Consider the following 13,504-nt stretch of genomic DNA (forward strand, 5'->3'; position numbering starts at 1 on the left):
GCCCAGCTCTGCCGTTTATTTCCGCCGCGACAGCGCAGCCCGCGGGCCCGGCCGGGCAGCGCCCGCCCCCCGCGCCCCCCGCCGCTGCCGCGTGGCTCCGGTCCCAGCGCCGGTCCCGGTCCCAGTCCCGGTGCGGCCAGTCAGGGGCTGCCGCCGGCCCGCGCCGCGCCGTGCTTCTCGGCGAACCTCCTGCGGGAACAGAGCGGGGTCAGGCGGCCCCGGGCCCCGCCGGGCGCCCCCCGCCCCGGGCAGCCCCAGCCCGCAGCGCCCCGGGGGAGCCCCCGCAGAAGCCCCCGGCAGAGGGGTGAGCACCACCCCCTCCGCAGGGACCTGCCCCGGCTTTGGGCCGGGGACGGAGCTCAGCGCCCCCCGACCGCTGCCACACAGCCCCGGGCGCTGCCCGCAGCCCCCCCAGTCCAGACGGGCTGCACCAGGGCAAAACCGGTGTACCGGTGACACCCCAGAGAGCGGGCAGCGGGCTGGAGAACCTGCCTGTCCCCAGGGCTGCAGCACGGGGGAAGCCGCTGGGATCGTGACAGCTCTGGGACACCAGGCCTGGCTGCGCGCACCCTCAGAAAACACCGAGGCTAAGCCTGAGCAGCCCACGGCAGGACGACGGGATACCCCGAGCGCAGGACGGCGCGACCCAGCAGGACGCTGCCGCGAGCTCTACCTGGTGCTGCGGGCAGTGAGCGGCAGCAGAGCCAGCTTGAAAAAATGAGGAGCTGCAGGTGCAGCCTCGACACGCAGCCACCCACCCGGCACAGCCGCAGCGGGATCGACAGGGCACCCCGAGGTCAGAGCGGTCGCAGAGAGGAGAAGGGAAATTTTCTCAGCGGAGGTCACCAAGCGGAAACAGAGCATGCGAGCTTCTCTCAAAAGCCAAAGGTTGGTCAGAAAAGAGAGAACCAGCAAAGGGCTGGATCACGGCTAAGTGCACTGCAACAGCGCTGCAGCCCACAGCGGCTGAGGGCCGGACGCTGGCCGCAGGCGGGTCAGCGCGGGTAGGATGATCATAACTTTCTCAGCTGCTCTTACGACTGCTGCAGGGTCGCAGCTGGAGGCTCTGCACCAGCAACCGCCTTGGGACGCTCCCCAGACCACACATCTGCTAGAACCAGACCCTATTTTCATTTCAAACTTGTCTAGAGCTTACGAGAACTTAGGTGAACCTGGCAGGCAGAGTACATTGTCCTCAAGAAAGCCACAAGGCTAAATAAAGCCACTGTTGCAGACAAGCCCAACGGAGCGTTAAAACATGTCACCGGAGCAGGACGTGGGCTGTGTCAGACAAGGCTGCGAGAGTCAGCTGGAAGGCAGCAGCAGCAGCGTTGGGTGCAGAAGAGGTAGCTGCCTGGCTTTCGGGAATCACATTTTCTGGTCAAGGCTTCCTGACACGATCACTCCCCCGAGCCCCCCGCCAGCAGAGCCCCAGGCAGCCGCTGCTCAGGAAGTCCAAGCACGGTATCTGCCGGCTTCCAAAATGTTCCACGTGAACAGGCCAGAATGCACGTGGGAAGGGTATGGAGAGCCGTTAAGAAGCTGGAAATGTCCCCAAGTGTGGGACCCACGAGAGCCTAGCCTTACGCCCAAGTTCGGATGAGAGATGTATGCAGAACCCTCAAGGGCCCAGGGACAGAAAAGCACGGAGGCACGCGAGAGGGGCTCAGGACCAGCGACTCCACCCGGGAAAACAGGGAGAGGGCACGCTGCAGGACTGTCACACTCCCTGACCACCCCCCTACGCTGGCAGACGTCCAGAGGCCGTCCTCTCAAACGCGTGCTGCTGCTGAGCACTAGGCAGCAGGGGAATGAACAGTGCCCCAAAAGCAGAGTTCTCCACCGGTGACGGCCAAGCCCCACTGCGAACCCCTAGTGCCTTTAGCCGCACGAGCAGCGGACTGCATGGAAAAGCACGAGGCAAGCCTCGAGCAGCGAACCTCCTCTGAGCCTGGAGTGACAGAACGACAGGGGTTGCTGCCGTCACCCAGAACTTCAGACAGACACACACATGTTCTCCAGTCTAGGACAGCAAGAAGTCCCTTCTTTGTGACAAAGGAAGAGCAGGAATAAAGTCCCCTTTTCCAAATTCTGTTGAGGCCTCCCTTCTTGTAGAAGTACAGAGACCACTACTCTCTAGCAACAGCCAGAAGACCCTCAGAAAAGGGGCACAGAAGATCAATGTACAGAGGAGCAACACAAAATCGGGGGTAGCCACAGGAGATTTCCACCACCTTCTCTCTGCTGTTGAGCAGATCGTGCCCAGCACAAGCCCTCAGCCACCTCTGTGTCATGAGACAACTCTAAAAACAGTCTAACCTTCTCTATGCCATAGGACTGCTCTGAGATGTAATTCCTCTAAACTGAAATGATCTTTCAGAAGAACAGACCTGTTTAAATTCTTGGTGACTAAGAGCCACCTGCAGTCACCTTTAGGAACAGGCACTTAGGACGTGCCTAACTTCAACTTCCAGCCATGGAAATTTCCTAGACTTTCGATAGTAGAGAAGAACTGGTGAAATGCTAAACACCCACAGGATTTCAAAGGTTCAACAGACCCCTGAGTCCCCACGACCTTCTCCCGATACTCCTGGAGTGCTCTGGACAAAGCCCAGCGCTACGCCTGATCTTGGCAACAGATGGGTTCTCCCTGGGCAAAAAGTAGTGGCTCTTCTGGGCACATGGGTCTGGCCAAAGAGACTGCTGGAGGGCAGAATTCCTTGCCTTCTCCCAGGGCCTGCGACAAACCTGCCTGGAAAGGGACACAGCACAGCGCGGTCGCCGGCCGAGTTCAGTCAGATAAGCTGAACCTGCCCACTGCAGCCAGAGGGAGATCAAAGCGTTTATGAGGATCTGAGCAGAGTTTTGCAGAAGGGCACGTCACTCCTCGCGACCCGCCTCTGCCATGAGCAGTGTGAAGCTGGCAAGGCTACGCCATGCACACCCCCACGTGTACGGGCCCTAGGAGACCAGCCCGCAGCCTGCCAGCGAACGTATTCGCACGTTTATTACCGGCTGGAGTGCCTGTCTTGTCCTGCAGCAAGCAGGCCTGCTGGCAGCTTGGGCTGAAGCAAAGGCCCTGTTATCTCTACCATCTTCTAAAGCACTTTCCAAGGAGCGAGTCAGGCTCACCTGGAAGACACTCGGGCACTGAGAAACCGTCATTCCTGCTAGCAGCTTATTCCACTGATTAATCAATATCCTATTCAGAAACACCTATTTCCTGTGTAAAGTCTGTCTGCCTGCAATTTCCAACTCTTAGTTATTATTCTGCTTTTCTCTGACAGATGAAAGAGCCTTTCTGTACCTCGTTCCTTCACCCATAAAGACAATTATATACAGCAAACCATCTCATTTATAGCAAGTTTAACAGACTTCACTTGCCCACAGATTTATATTGTGGTTCCTCTCCAAACTTACTCTGGATTTTCAGAATATTTTCCAAGTAAAACCCAGATACCAGAACTGGACACTCTTTCCAACATTTGCCTCATCAAAGCCATACACAGACGTCAAGCTCACTCCCTGCTCTCTGTTAGCATTCTCCACTCATAGAGGAAGATTAATTACACTGCCACTGCAGCCAAACATCAAGCTTCTTTTTCAAAAGGAACGTTCCATTGCATCAACACTAACTTAAAAGAAATCTATCTATAGTCCCCCAATGACTTTTATCAGTCAAATCTGTAACACCAAAGAACAAAATCATGTTTTCTGATAAGCCCTATGGCCCCAAAGCTGCATTTCTGACAAATAGCTTCTATCCTACCTAGTCCCCAAAACTAGAAGCTTAGTGACAAAACGGGAGACAGAGCGTTTCCCAGGAATGACAAGGGGCTGCACGCTTGGGAGAAATGAAGAGGCGGCAAATATTTGTTGCCTCTTCTTCCAACCACAACTCGCTGTTTCAGCCCCACTGTCTCGTACCAAAAGAGGAGGATGGGAGGAAACTAGGCAAAGCGAGGGCTGAGCCTCGCTTGGGGCATACCCTGATGCTGGGGGCAGGGTCTTGGGGCTCAGGCTGAGGCGCAGGTGGACTCTCACCTCCTGGCATAGTCGTAGAGTGCTCGTTTCCGCTCTTGCAAGGACAGATGCCGCTCCACAGGGGACTTTGCAAATTGCTTGGTAGCTGGCTGGAAAGGAAAAGACAAAAAAATAGTCAGAAGACAGTCAAACAAAGTCAGGAGACCTCTGTATTGGCCCTGAAAGCACCCAGCAAGCCAATTCAGTCTCCACTTGAAAATTTTCAGTTCCCCTGACATCATGGCTAGCCCTGAACACAGGCCGTGCTCTGGCTGCAAGCCACCAGAGCAGGGGAGACACCACGACCACCAAGGTACCTTGGAAGAAGGCACAGCTATGGAGCCCTGGATGCCAGAAGCAGCTGCGGCCTGGGAGGTAGACGGGGCGGGCAGGTCAGTAGCAGCCTCCTTACTTTCAGGGAAGAAGGGCACTCTCCCCTCCAGCAGGTTGGCAATGGTGGTATCCACACAACTGGTCTGGGCTGTAGGACACAGAGGGTCTGTTAAAGACGGAGCTGCTGCCGTCAGGACACCCGCATCCTTGCTGCCAACATGCTCCACGGTGCAGCAGAGACCAGGCTTCTGCTTGTAGCTGGCACAGCAGCTCAGCACGGAAGGTGGTCCTGTGTCCCTGCTAAAACCCCAGGCGTGTGCTCACCCAGGTCTGTCCTGATGACCTCCAGAGGCACGTGAGGCAGCACCTCCTTGACCCGCTGAGCCATTGCTGCGAGCTGCACATCCTCGGGAGCGAAGGACCCAGCACCAGGCAAGCTGGAAGGCACCCTGGGCCTGGCTGCCAGGGTTGAAGCTGCAGAACAGAGGGCACATAAGGGTCGCCTCAAAGCGCATGGCCTTCAAATTGCAATAACTCCACTTTCCCTAGCTCGATTTGATGCGATATGAAAGCAGGATCTCCTGCACACCGCCATCCTGTCCATGCCTGGGAGCGGTGCTCCTCTCCCCTCCGGTAGCGACACCCCACAGCCTGGAGCGCACAGCCCAGAGCCCTGGCCCCAAAGAGCACGTCTGGGTCGGGGGACACGTCTTCTCCTCTCCTGCCATGCTTGAGTGACCGAGAGCAGACTGCAGCCTCCCCAGAGGCAAAGCACGGGTGGTTGCTCCAGAGTCAGGAAACGACCTAGGGAACATACCTGGGGCAAAGGGGAGAAGCGACGTGTGTCTCAGTCTCTTCATGTGTTCGGTTTTATCCGCGGCAGTGAGCCGTGTGGATACCACACCCAGCTCCACGGCTAAGAGCTACGAATGCAGACAAGAGAGTCACATGTACCTGACACACAACACACGCACGACCCAGGCATTCCCATCTTGCAGGGGAGTATATCAGATGTACAGGCCTGCTTGGAGCCACAGAGAGGGGAAAAGGGCTACACACTGATTTCTCCGGAGCCTCGGTGGCGCATTTCAGTGTCGCATGGAGCACAAGGGACCAGGCGTACGCAATATCATCCTGCCACAACAGGCTGACAGGGAGATGCAAGATCTCTGGCACAGGAGCTATGAGATACCCAGCACACCAGGGAAAGGTGGAGAAACAATCACTGTTTCATTTGTAGCGTTATGAAAGGTGGGTTCTTATGGCAAAAGGTTTGAACTAGATGGGGAGAGCCTCGAGACTGTCCGAAAGGATAAATGGGGGTCGCAAACAGGCCATGGAAGAACTGAATAGTATTAAGGGACAATAAATATGGGCCAGAGTTCCCATCATACAAATACACCCATCTAGAAATGCTCTTTGCAACTCTGCTTACACCCCCCGCTCTCCTCTGTGACCATCCCAAATTGCGGTAGCCCTACACGTCCCTCTCCCACACCATCCTCCTACCTCCTGAACTCGGAGCGCAAAATCTTCACTCAGTTCTTCAGCTCGTCTGGGGACAGACGGCATCCACCTGAATGGGGACAACAGCGCTGGGCTGACTGCTTCGAGGGCTGCTGGAGGAGCCAGCCCCATCTGGGATCAACAGCGAAGCGGCACTATCCCCACCTCGGCTCTCCCCGCTCACCCCAAATCTCTCCCTACAAGACGAGAGCCAAACCTCATCGCTGGCTTGCAAAACTAGGGGCAAGGCATAGCTCAGAAGACAAAACCAGATCATCTGACCTTTAACAGCACTCAAGGATAACATGCAAATTATCTCCTAATGAAGTTCCCGGGGAGGCCCCAAACGAGGAGACGCTGCCATCCACAGGACAGCGGAAAACGGACCAGCAAGACTCAAGCCAGGTATGGCCGGGGAAAACTGCAGCCCAAAACTTCTCCCTGCTGAAATAGCCCAACCCCTGTATCCTCAGGGGAAAGAATTTGTGCCCACGCCCCTTCCACTGCCTACAGACCGTCATTGCACCAAAGCTGCTCAGGCAGTCTGGGCTTGCCAGGGCCCCAGGAAGGTGTCTGAACTACGTCTGCAACTCACAGGGGACTGCGGGGAGGAGACAGATGCTGGAGGACTGAGCTGCCGGCAGGGAACCACCCAGGGGATCTGAGCACCCAGGGTGAATTACGGCAGACAGGGGAACTAGCATCAAAAACACACCAGACGAACTTGAGAGAAAAGCCCCATCAGACTCTTCACCAGCTGAAAGCAGGAACTATGAGCCCTCTCCACCTCAGAAGCTGGTTGAAAGCACCTGGCTTAGACCAAATAGCGCTGACCAAAGCCACACTAAGATACCACAATGCGGGTGCACGTCACCACACACCAAAAAACCTCATATTACAAGGGAAGGGGGCAAAAACGTCAGGCCCTCTGCCCACCCTAATCCCTACCCCAAATGAGAGAGAGAGAGGGAGATAGTACCTTACTTGATAAACTGTGAAGGGAACAAAGAAGGTCCAGAGAAGCTCTGTAATCCAGGAGGAGTCGGCCACGCTCTAGGGAAGAAAGGACAATAAGACTGGGGCCCACACAGCGACAGCCAGTCCGGCCTCCACCAGGGAGACGGGCAGAACACAGCGAGGCCACAGCAGGGACAGATACACAGAGAGGCGGGGGATCGGGCAAGAGGGAACGACAAATCCAGAGCACAGCGAGGGCAGGCCTCAAGGCAGATTCATCTTCATGAGCTCCTCGCCAGGCAGGGCAAGAGAGTCAAAGTTTTCACTGCTTTAAGTTGCCTTTTCCTCCCATTGAGGCAGCAAAATTCTCCTTCACAGCCCCCCCGCGTTCTCCATTAGAGTGTGCCTTCAAAAAGAACTGAAAATCAGCCTTAAAGCCTACGACACTCCCTTAGCATCACGAACAGTCCTTGTTCCCCCGACCTCCCACAGCAGTGAAGTTCCATGGACTCATGAAATCTTGCTTGCTGTTGCTGTGGGAACAAGAAACTCTTACTACAAATGATTCAGATGACACCTAGCCTCAACAGAACGGCTGTTCTGATGGGAACAGCCTAGGTAAGGTCTGAACTCCCACAAACTTTCTCTCTTCATTTCCTAATAGGTTGCACTGTGAAGTTTTAAATAACTCTTCTCTTTGAAGATAAAGCATTAAAAGTGAGCCATGATTTATTACTTTCTTTCTATTTCTAAAGACTAGTAAATAACCTTTTCTCTGAGAAATATTGTGATGTCTTGCCAAGCACTGGAACGCGGCCTCACAACTTAGGGACTCCCCATCCTTCTTAACTGGACGTGGCCCTGAGCAGCCTGATCAAACTCAAAAGCTAGCCTGACTGAGCAAAAAGCTGAACGAGAGTCCTTCTAACCTACTTTTTCCACGATTCTGATGATTTTTCTATTGGATGGTCACTGAATGGATGGCTCTTTCTAAGATTTTTCTAATTGGTTACTTTTGTTCGGCAGGGGAGCAAACTTCCCACAAGCTGGTGAGAACCACCTCAAGACCTAGCTAGCAATGTAGCGGCCTCAGCTCGCTTTAGAAGTGACTTCCTCCCGGACCAAAGGTGCGTGGCTCCAAGACAGGGCTCACACCTGATTTACTCAAAGGCTTGGAAAAAGGCAATATAAATGAGAAAAGCCTGGAAACCAGAGCTACCACAGGTAACACAAAAAAGCCTCATGTGCTGGATCTGAAACAGATGAGAAGCCCTAGAGATCTAATGCCAAATGCCTTATAGTGATTCCAACAGCCAGTCCTTAAGTTACACTGACGCGTGCCACAGAATGAACGAGAGTCCACAGAATCACTGAAAAATGTGGGTTAGAAACAACTCCTGAAAAAAGCAGTTCTAGTTAGATTAGGTCATTTGAGGCTGCATCTAGTTGATATATGAATATCTCTGAGGAGGGAAATCCCACAATTTCCCTGGGTCCCTGTCCCACTGTTTGTCCACTGTTTTGTTTGGTTTTTCTTATACACTGGTCTCCCTCCAGTTTGCTGACACCTTGCTTGCACTGGGGAGCCCCAAATCGGACACAGCACTTCAGCTGTCGTCTCACAAGCGCCAGATAGAGGGGAAGAAACACCTCCCTTGGCCTGCTGGCTACAGTCTAGCTACTCAGCCCAGGAGGTGGTGGACCTTCATCATCACGAAGGCACACCGCTGGCTCCTGCTCACCTTGTCCATCAGGACACCCATCTCCAGGACCCTTTCTGCAAAACTCTGCTTTCTAGCCCGTCAGCGCCCAGCCCGTCCTGTTCCACGGGGTTATTCCATTCCGCACATCCAAGACTTTGCACTGCTTTTGCTGAACTTCCTGAGCTTCATGAAGTTGCATCAAGAGCTACCCCAAAGCCAAGTCTGCCTGTGCCTGGACGCTGAACTCTTGAGCTATGCCCCAAGGATTCCAGGAGGCAATGTTCAATATACAGCACGGATCGGTGAGCCTGCTGCCCCCCTTCAAGGCTCCAGTCAACTGGAGTTGGAGAAAATTCCTTCCAAAACCCAAATTTGGTGGTTTGTTCAGCACACTGTCTGCTGTATATCAGACGCATATCTAAGAAAGCCTTCTGTGAAGCACTGATTGACCATTCACAGTATCCTGTCTCCAGTCCTCAGTGATTTCTGATGATTTAGAATAACCTAAGAAATCCACCAAGATTTATTTAGCCAATCATGCACGAAGGCCAAAAAGTCCTGCTTGACTTTTGAAGGTGAAAGTCTGGGCCAAGAAGTGATTATAACCAAAAAGGTCTGCACTTAGGTGCATTCTGCTCTCTCCATCACTCATGAAGGAAAGGCTGCACAGACAAATGTAAAGATTTCCCTACAACTTGTCACATCACACTGGACTTCTCAGAGCAGCCAAAAACATATAAAGAATACAATATTCACTATAAATAGTGCAGAATGCGACAGGTCTCCCACTTCTCTGGAGGGGTCATTCAAAAATTGAAAGTACCCTCACTACTGAGAAACTGTGCCTTAATTAAAAACTGAACTTGTGTAATATCAACATCTAGTCTCAGCGCTTGCAAAGACCATTACGGACTTTGTCAAAAAAAAAAAAAAAGAATTCTTCACTCTTAAGCCAATATGCAACACGCTCCAACATGCAAGCAGCTATCCACAATGATCTCTCTCTCTCTTATCCCTGATAAGCTGCTTAAGCTGAGTACCTTCAAGTCTTATTCTCCAGATTCTGCATCCTGCTTATGGCCTCCTTGAGCTCTCTCTAATATTGCCACACTTGTCTTGCAGCGGGGGCACCAGAACTTCCCATAATATTTTCGCAGTACTTTCCACCATCACAGCACACAAAGTGAACACCATGTCCCTCGCTGTAGCAGACATTACTCGTTACGCACCCATTGATGACCCTAGACTTATAGGTAACAGCAATTCACTGGCAATTCAAGCTGAGGCTGTTACCGGTTTCTCAGTCACTCAGTCTCTAAAAGGTGCTGCTTCCTTCCTCCGTACTCTCTGCATCAGCTTGCAGCCTTGGTTCTTGAATAGCCCCACAGCTGGGTGTACTAACATGCATTTTATTGGATTGAAACCATTTAACCAGGCAATTGAGATCACTATCAGGAATCCAGCTCATTCATTATTCATTAACCCAAACTTTACCAGCAAGGATCTTAATATTGTGATCTACAGCACTGATGAAAGCACTAAATAGCACTAAGCAAAGAACTAATTCCTAACATAATCTCCCTTTAAAAACAAAGTGATGTTTTGTGACCTGCTGGTAAGCAGCCTTAAACCTATCAAATGTGTCCTACCACCTTAAAAAGTTGCATCACAGAAAACCAGCTAAAATGCCTGACAAATATAAAATGCAAGCTTCTTTTAATCAGCCAGATCCATAAATCACACCAAGAAGAAAAAGAAACTCAATAAAACCATATTCTGTAAATGAGCTGAAAACAATTTTATTGCAACCTCTTTAACAGTGTGCATATTATCATGAGGACCTTTGCCACTTTTCTGAATCTGCTCTTGCATCACATTACATATCTGCACTTGGGGGACAAGAGTTCAAGTTTCTAACCTAGAAAGTCTTGCATAACTTTTGACATGTCATTCAATCTCCAAGGCAACTGGAATTACTCTTTCAAAACCCTTCAAAAGAAGAGGAGACGTGACACAGCAATACTGTGGTGATGGAAGCCAGACGGTGTATCGTTAGACAGCCTGGCCACTAGAAAGTTTATCAAAATTGCCAGTGTAACTGAAAGAATATTGATTGAGTCAGCTGAAGTTCCCTAGGAAATGGACTTGAAAAAAGAGAAGTGTTAACCCTGGGAAGTTAGACCTTGTGATGACAGGAAAAAAGATCAGCCTGCAATAGCTATAGGCTCCAAAGCAGAAGCAAAATTAATCCTGTTACCAAGACCCTTACGCAGTGCACGTTTCCAGAATTTCCCTTTGCTCTAAGCCCAGACTCACCACAGTGATCAAAGGTCTCTGAACTTGCAGGGCAACTGGCTGTACCATATCCATGATCGAGAATGGCCAAGAGCTGAAAAGGAGGAATTCAGCAATGAATGACCCCCAACACTAAAAAGACAACCCCACCCTAGGAACACCCATTTCTCGTACCTGAAGCGGAGCAAGCCGGCTCGGCCATTAGTGGCAGCCTCCTCTGGGAACAGCAGCAGCGGCGGGTTTCCTCGGTGAGACGAATACACCTTCAGGGAATCCACCAGCTCCGCTCGGCTCCCTGTTACTCCCAGCTCCATGAACCCCCGTGACCAGCAGATGAAGCCAGGGGCACCATTCAGCGCCGGCTGCAAGAGAAAACAAGAGCAAGCAGAGATGCCTTCTTGTCCTTTCTTCAAGGCTTACTTTCCCGGTGACAGCGGAAGAAAAGGTGCTCACTTGTCAGCAAAAACTCCTCTGGGGGCTCAGGAAGCAACCTAAATGCTAAAAACTCTAGTAGCAGAGAACTTGTTACTGTCAGGCTTCAGCAACCGCTCAGGTCCCAGCTCCCTTGGGATTTGATTCCTGATCTTCAGTTCAGATTGTACCTTGTCTGCCTGAGAAACGGACTTCCTCCCTGCCTTGGGTTACAACAACGTTCCCCAAGTCCTCTCTAATAGCTCCTGACGCTACATTACAGTACATTAGTTCCAAAATTTGCTTTTCTCTAGATAAGGACCAAAGCTACTGCCCTTCAGGATACAGTATCAAGTAGCACCCAGAAATATTTGGAGTCAGTTGACTGAAGAATTCCATACATAAGGAATTCCATAAAAGCTACAGGGAAAGGTACGCACCACCGACCCAGCACAACCACCCCAGCACTACTGCCCTGCCGTGCAGCTGCACTCACTGCTTCCTGCGCAGCTGCAGCCAGCTGCCCACACACCAAAGCAGCATCCAGCGTTACGGAAAAACCCCACAACCAACCCTGCTTCCGATATGGTCTACTTGAAAGGCCAGAAAAAAAATACAGATGCGAGAATTTGCCTGCTCTCTTTTAACAAATTCCATTCCCACCAGAACCCTTACCTTTTTCTGTTCCTCCCCACCCTGTTTCAGTTTCTCACGGAGAACCTAAGAGCATGACGCTGAACTACAGAAAAAAGTTCAAGGCTTGTGCGATGAACTGAAGAGGCTCAGGGCAAGAACTGAATTCTGAAGAGGCCTCTGTGCACTTCTCTGTGAAAAAGACACTCCCAGCCCCACCACGTCCCAACTCCAAGATTAACTCACCGTATTACACGAGGTCAGAAGGTTGATGACATTGTGATCAAAGTGCGTCACGTGGTTGGCAATATACACCCTCACATTGACATCACGAAGCCGGGGATCGCTTTGCCGCACAAATAAGCCCAGCACCGAGCACATCACACGCACAATAAATCTGGGGGGGGGGAAAGGGGGTTTCCTCAAGTACTGCAGCCTGAGCCACAGCGGAATTAGATATCCAACAAACAAAAAAAAGACCCAGGAATTCAGGGGAACTGAAGAAGGACATGGTTCTACAAAGCGGGAATGAGCTGACAGATGTCTGGGGCAGGAACTGCTAGGGGGCTGCAGCTGGGGGGCTGAAGGCTGCCTGCAGAATTGCAGCTGCAGTATGAAATACGGGGCAGCAACCCCCACAGAGAACGTCTCAGCAGGATACCCAGCTGATCCAAGCGTTTATCGGTCCTTGAGCACTCAGAAAGCAACTGCCAGCTTTTTAGCCTTGGCAGAGAAGGCACCTTCGCGAGTCCTGGGGACAGTCCCTACAGAGCAGCTCCCCGCGAGCCTCTGCAGGAGCCAAGGCTCCACAGCTCGCACCCCGGGGCGGCCAGGGCAGCCCTCCACCCCTGGCAGCTCTCGGGGAGCCCCTGCACACCACGTCCCCCCCAGAGCCCCGCGCCCTGGGCAGAGCCGGGCCCACGCACCGTCGCAGCACGCTGTCGGGCAGGGCGCAGCTGACCAGGAAGACGTGGACGCCGACGAAGAGGCGCAGGACGAGCAGGCAGAGCCCCACGGGCGCGTACAGCAGCAGCGCCAGCAGCAGGAACCCGTCGGTCGGAAACCTGCGGGGCCCAAGAGCAGCGCAGACAGCTGGAGCCGGCGGGACACCCGCTCCCCTCGGGCCCGGGACGCCCCGCGCCCCGCAGGGCCCGCGCGGGGCCTCCCCCAGACACCGCGGCCCAGCCCGCGGCTCCCCCGGGACACCCGGCCTGCCCCACGGGGCCCCGGGCCCCGGCTTCCCCCGCTGCCCGACGGCGGACACCTCGCCCCCTCCCCGAGACCCCCGCGCCTCCCTCGGGGCTCCGCGGCCCGCCCGGGTCCCCCCGTGGGCACCGGCTCTCACCGGTGCGAGTCGAAGAGCCGCTCGGGGCCCGGGGCCGGCGGAGGCTCCATCCCCGCCCGCACTCGGCGCCTCAGTGGCGCCCGCCGCCCGCCGCCATCTTCCCCTCGGCTGCCCGCCCGCCCGCGCGGGGCAGCCTGGGAGGCGGCGGCGGCCTCCCGGCGTGCACCGCGGCAGCAGGAGGCGGCGGGGGCGGCGCGGGGGCTGCTCTGGGCACGGACCCGCCCCCCGCAGCGGGACCGCTGCTCCCCGCACACCCGCGGCGGGACTACAGCTCCCAGCGCGCCCCGCGGCAGGACTA

General features: G+C 53.8%; 1 protein-coding gene across 3 annotated transcripts; it reads right to left on the reverse strand.

Annotated features, from left to right (window-relative positions):
* Position 1: 1 nt before the first annotated feature.
* AUP1 (AUP1 lipid droplet regulating VLDL assembly factor) lies at positions 2-13,364 on the reverse strand. 3 transcript variants are annotated; one of them, XM_064503961.1, is made up of 12 exons: positions 13,207-13,363; positions 12,788-12,925; positions 12,108-12,258; positions 10,992-11,179; positions 10,839-10,911; positions 6,842-6,915; positions 5,866-5,932; positions 5,174-5,279; positions 4,681-4,830; positions 4,341-4,504; positions 4,045-4,133; positions 2-189 (listed from the first exon to the last, which is right to left on the reverse strand). In XM_064503961.1, exons 1-12 carry the CDS (start codon positions 13,254-13,256, stop codon positions 141-143), a joined length of 1,299 nt encoding a protein of 432 aa, XP_064360031.1. In that variant the 5' UTR covers positions 13,257-13,363; the 3' UTR covers positions 2-140. The 3 variants fall into 3 exon arrangements, with proteins under 3 accessions (XP_064360031.1, XP_064360033.1, XP_064360032.1); XM_064503963.1 differs by lacking the exon at positions 10,839-10,911 and having other exon boundaries at positions 6,847-6,915; positions 13,207-13,364; XM_064503962.1 differs by lacking the exon at positions 5,866-5,932 and having other exon boundaries at positions 6,847-6,915; positions 13,207-13,364.
* Positions 13,365-13,504: the final 140 nt, after the last annotated feature.

Source organism: Dromaius novaehollandiae, unplaced genomic scaffold, assembly GCF_036370855.1.
Source record: "Dromaius novaehollandiae isolate bDroNov1 unplaced genomic scaffold, bDroNov1.hap1 HAP1_SCAFFOLD_70, whole genome shotgun sequence".
Lineage (NCBI taxonomy): Eukaryota > Metazoa > Chordata > Aves > Casuariiformes > Dromaiidae > Dromaius > Dromaius novaehollandiae.

Coding starts and splice junctions, on each gene's coding strand:
- AUP1 (XM_064503961.1), bottom strand. CDS start 13,256: ATGGAGCCTCCGCCGGCCCCGGGCCCCGAGCGGCTCTTCGACTCGCAC. Junction 11,180..12,107: donor TTCTGACCTCGTGTAATACG/GTGAGTTAATCT, acceptor TTTCTCTTGCAG/CCGGCGCTGAATGGTGCCCC. Junction 4,134..4,340: donor TAGCTGTGCCTTCTTCCAAG/GTACCTTGGTGG, acceptor TTTCCTTTCCAG/CCAGCTACCAAGCAATTTGC.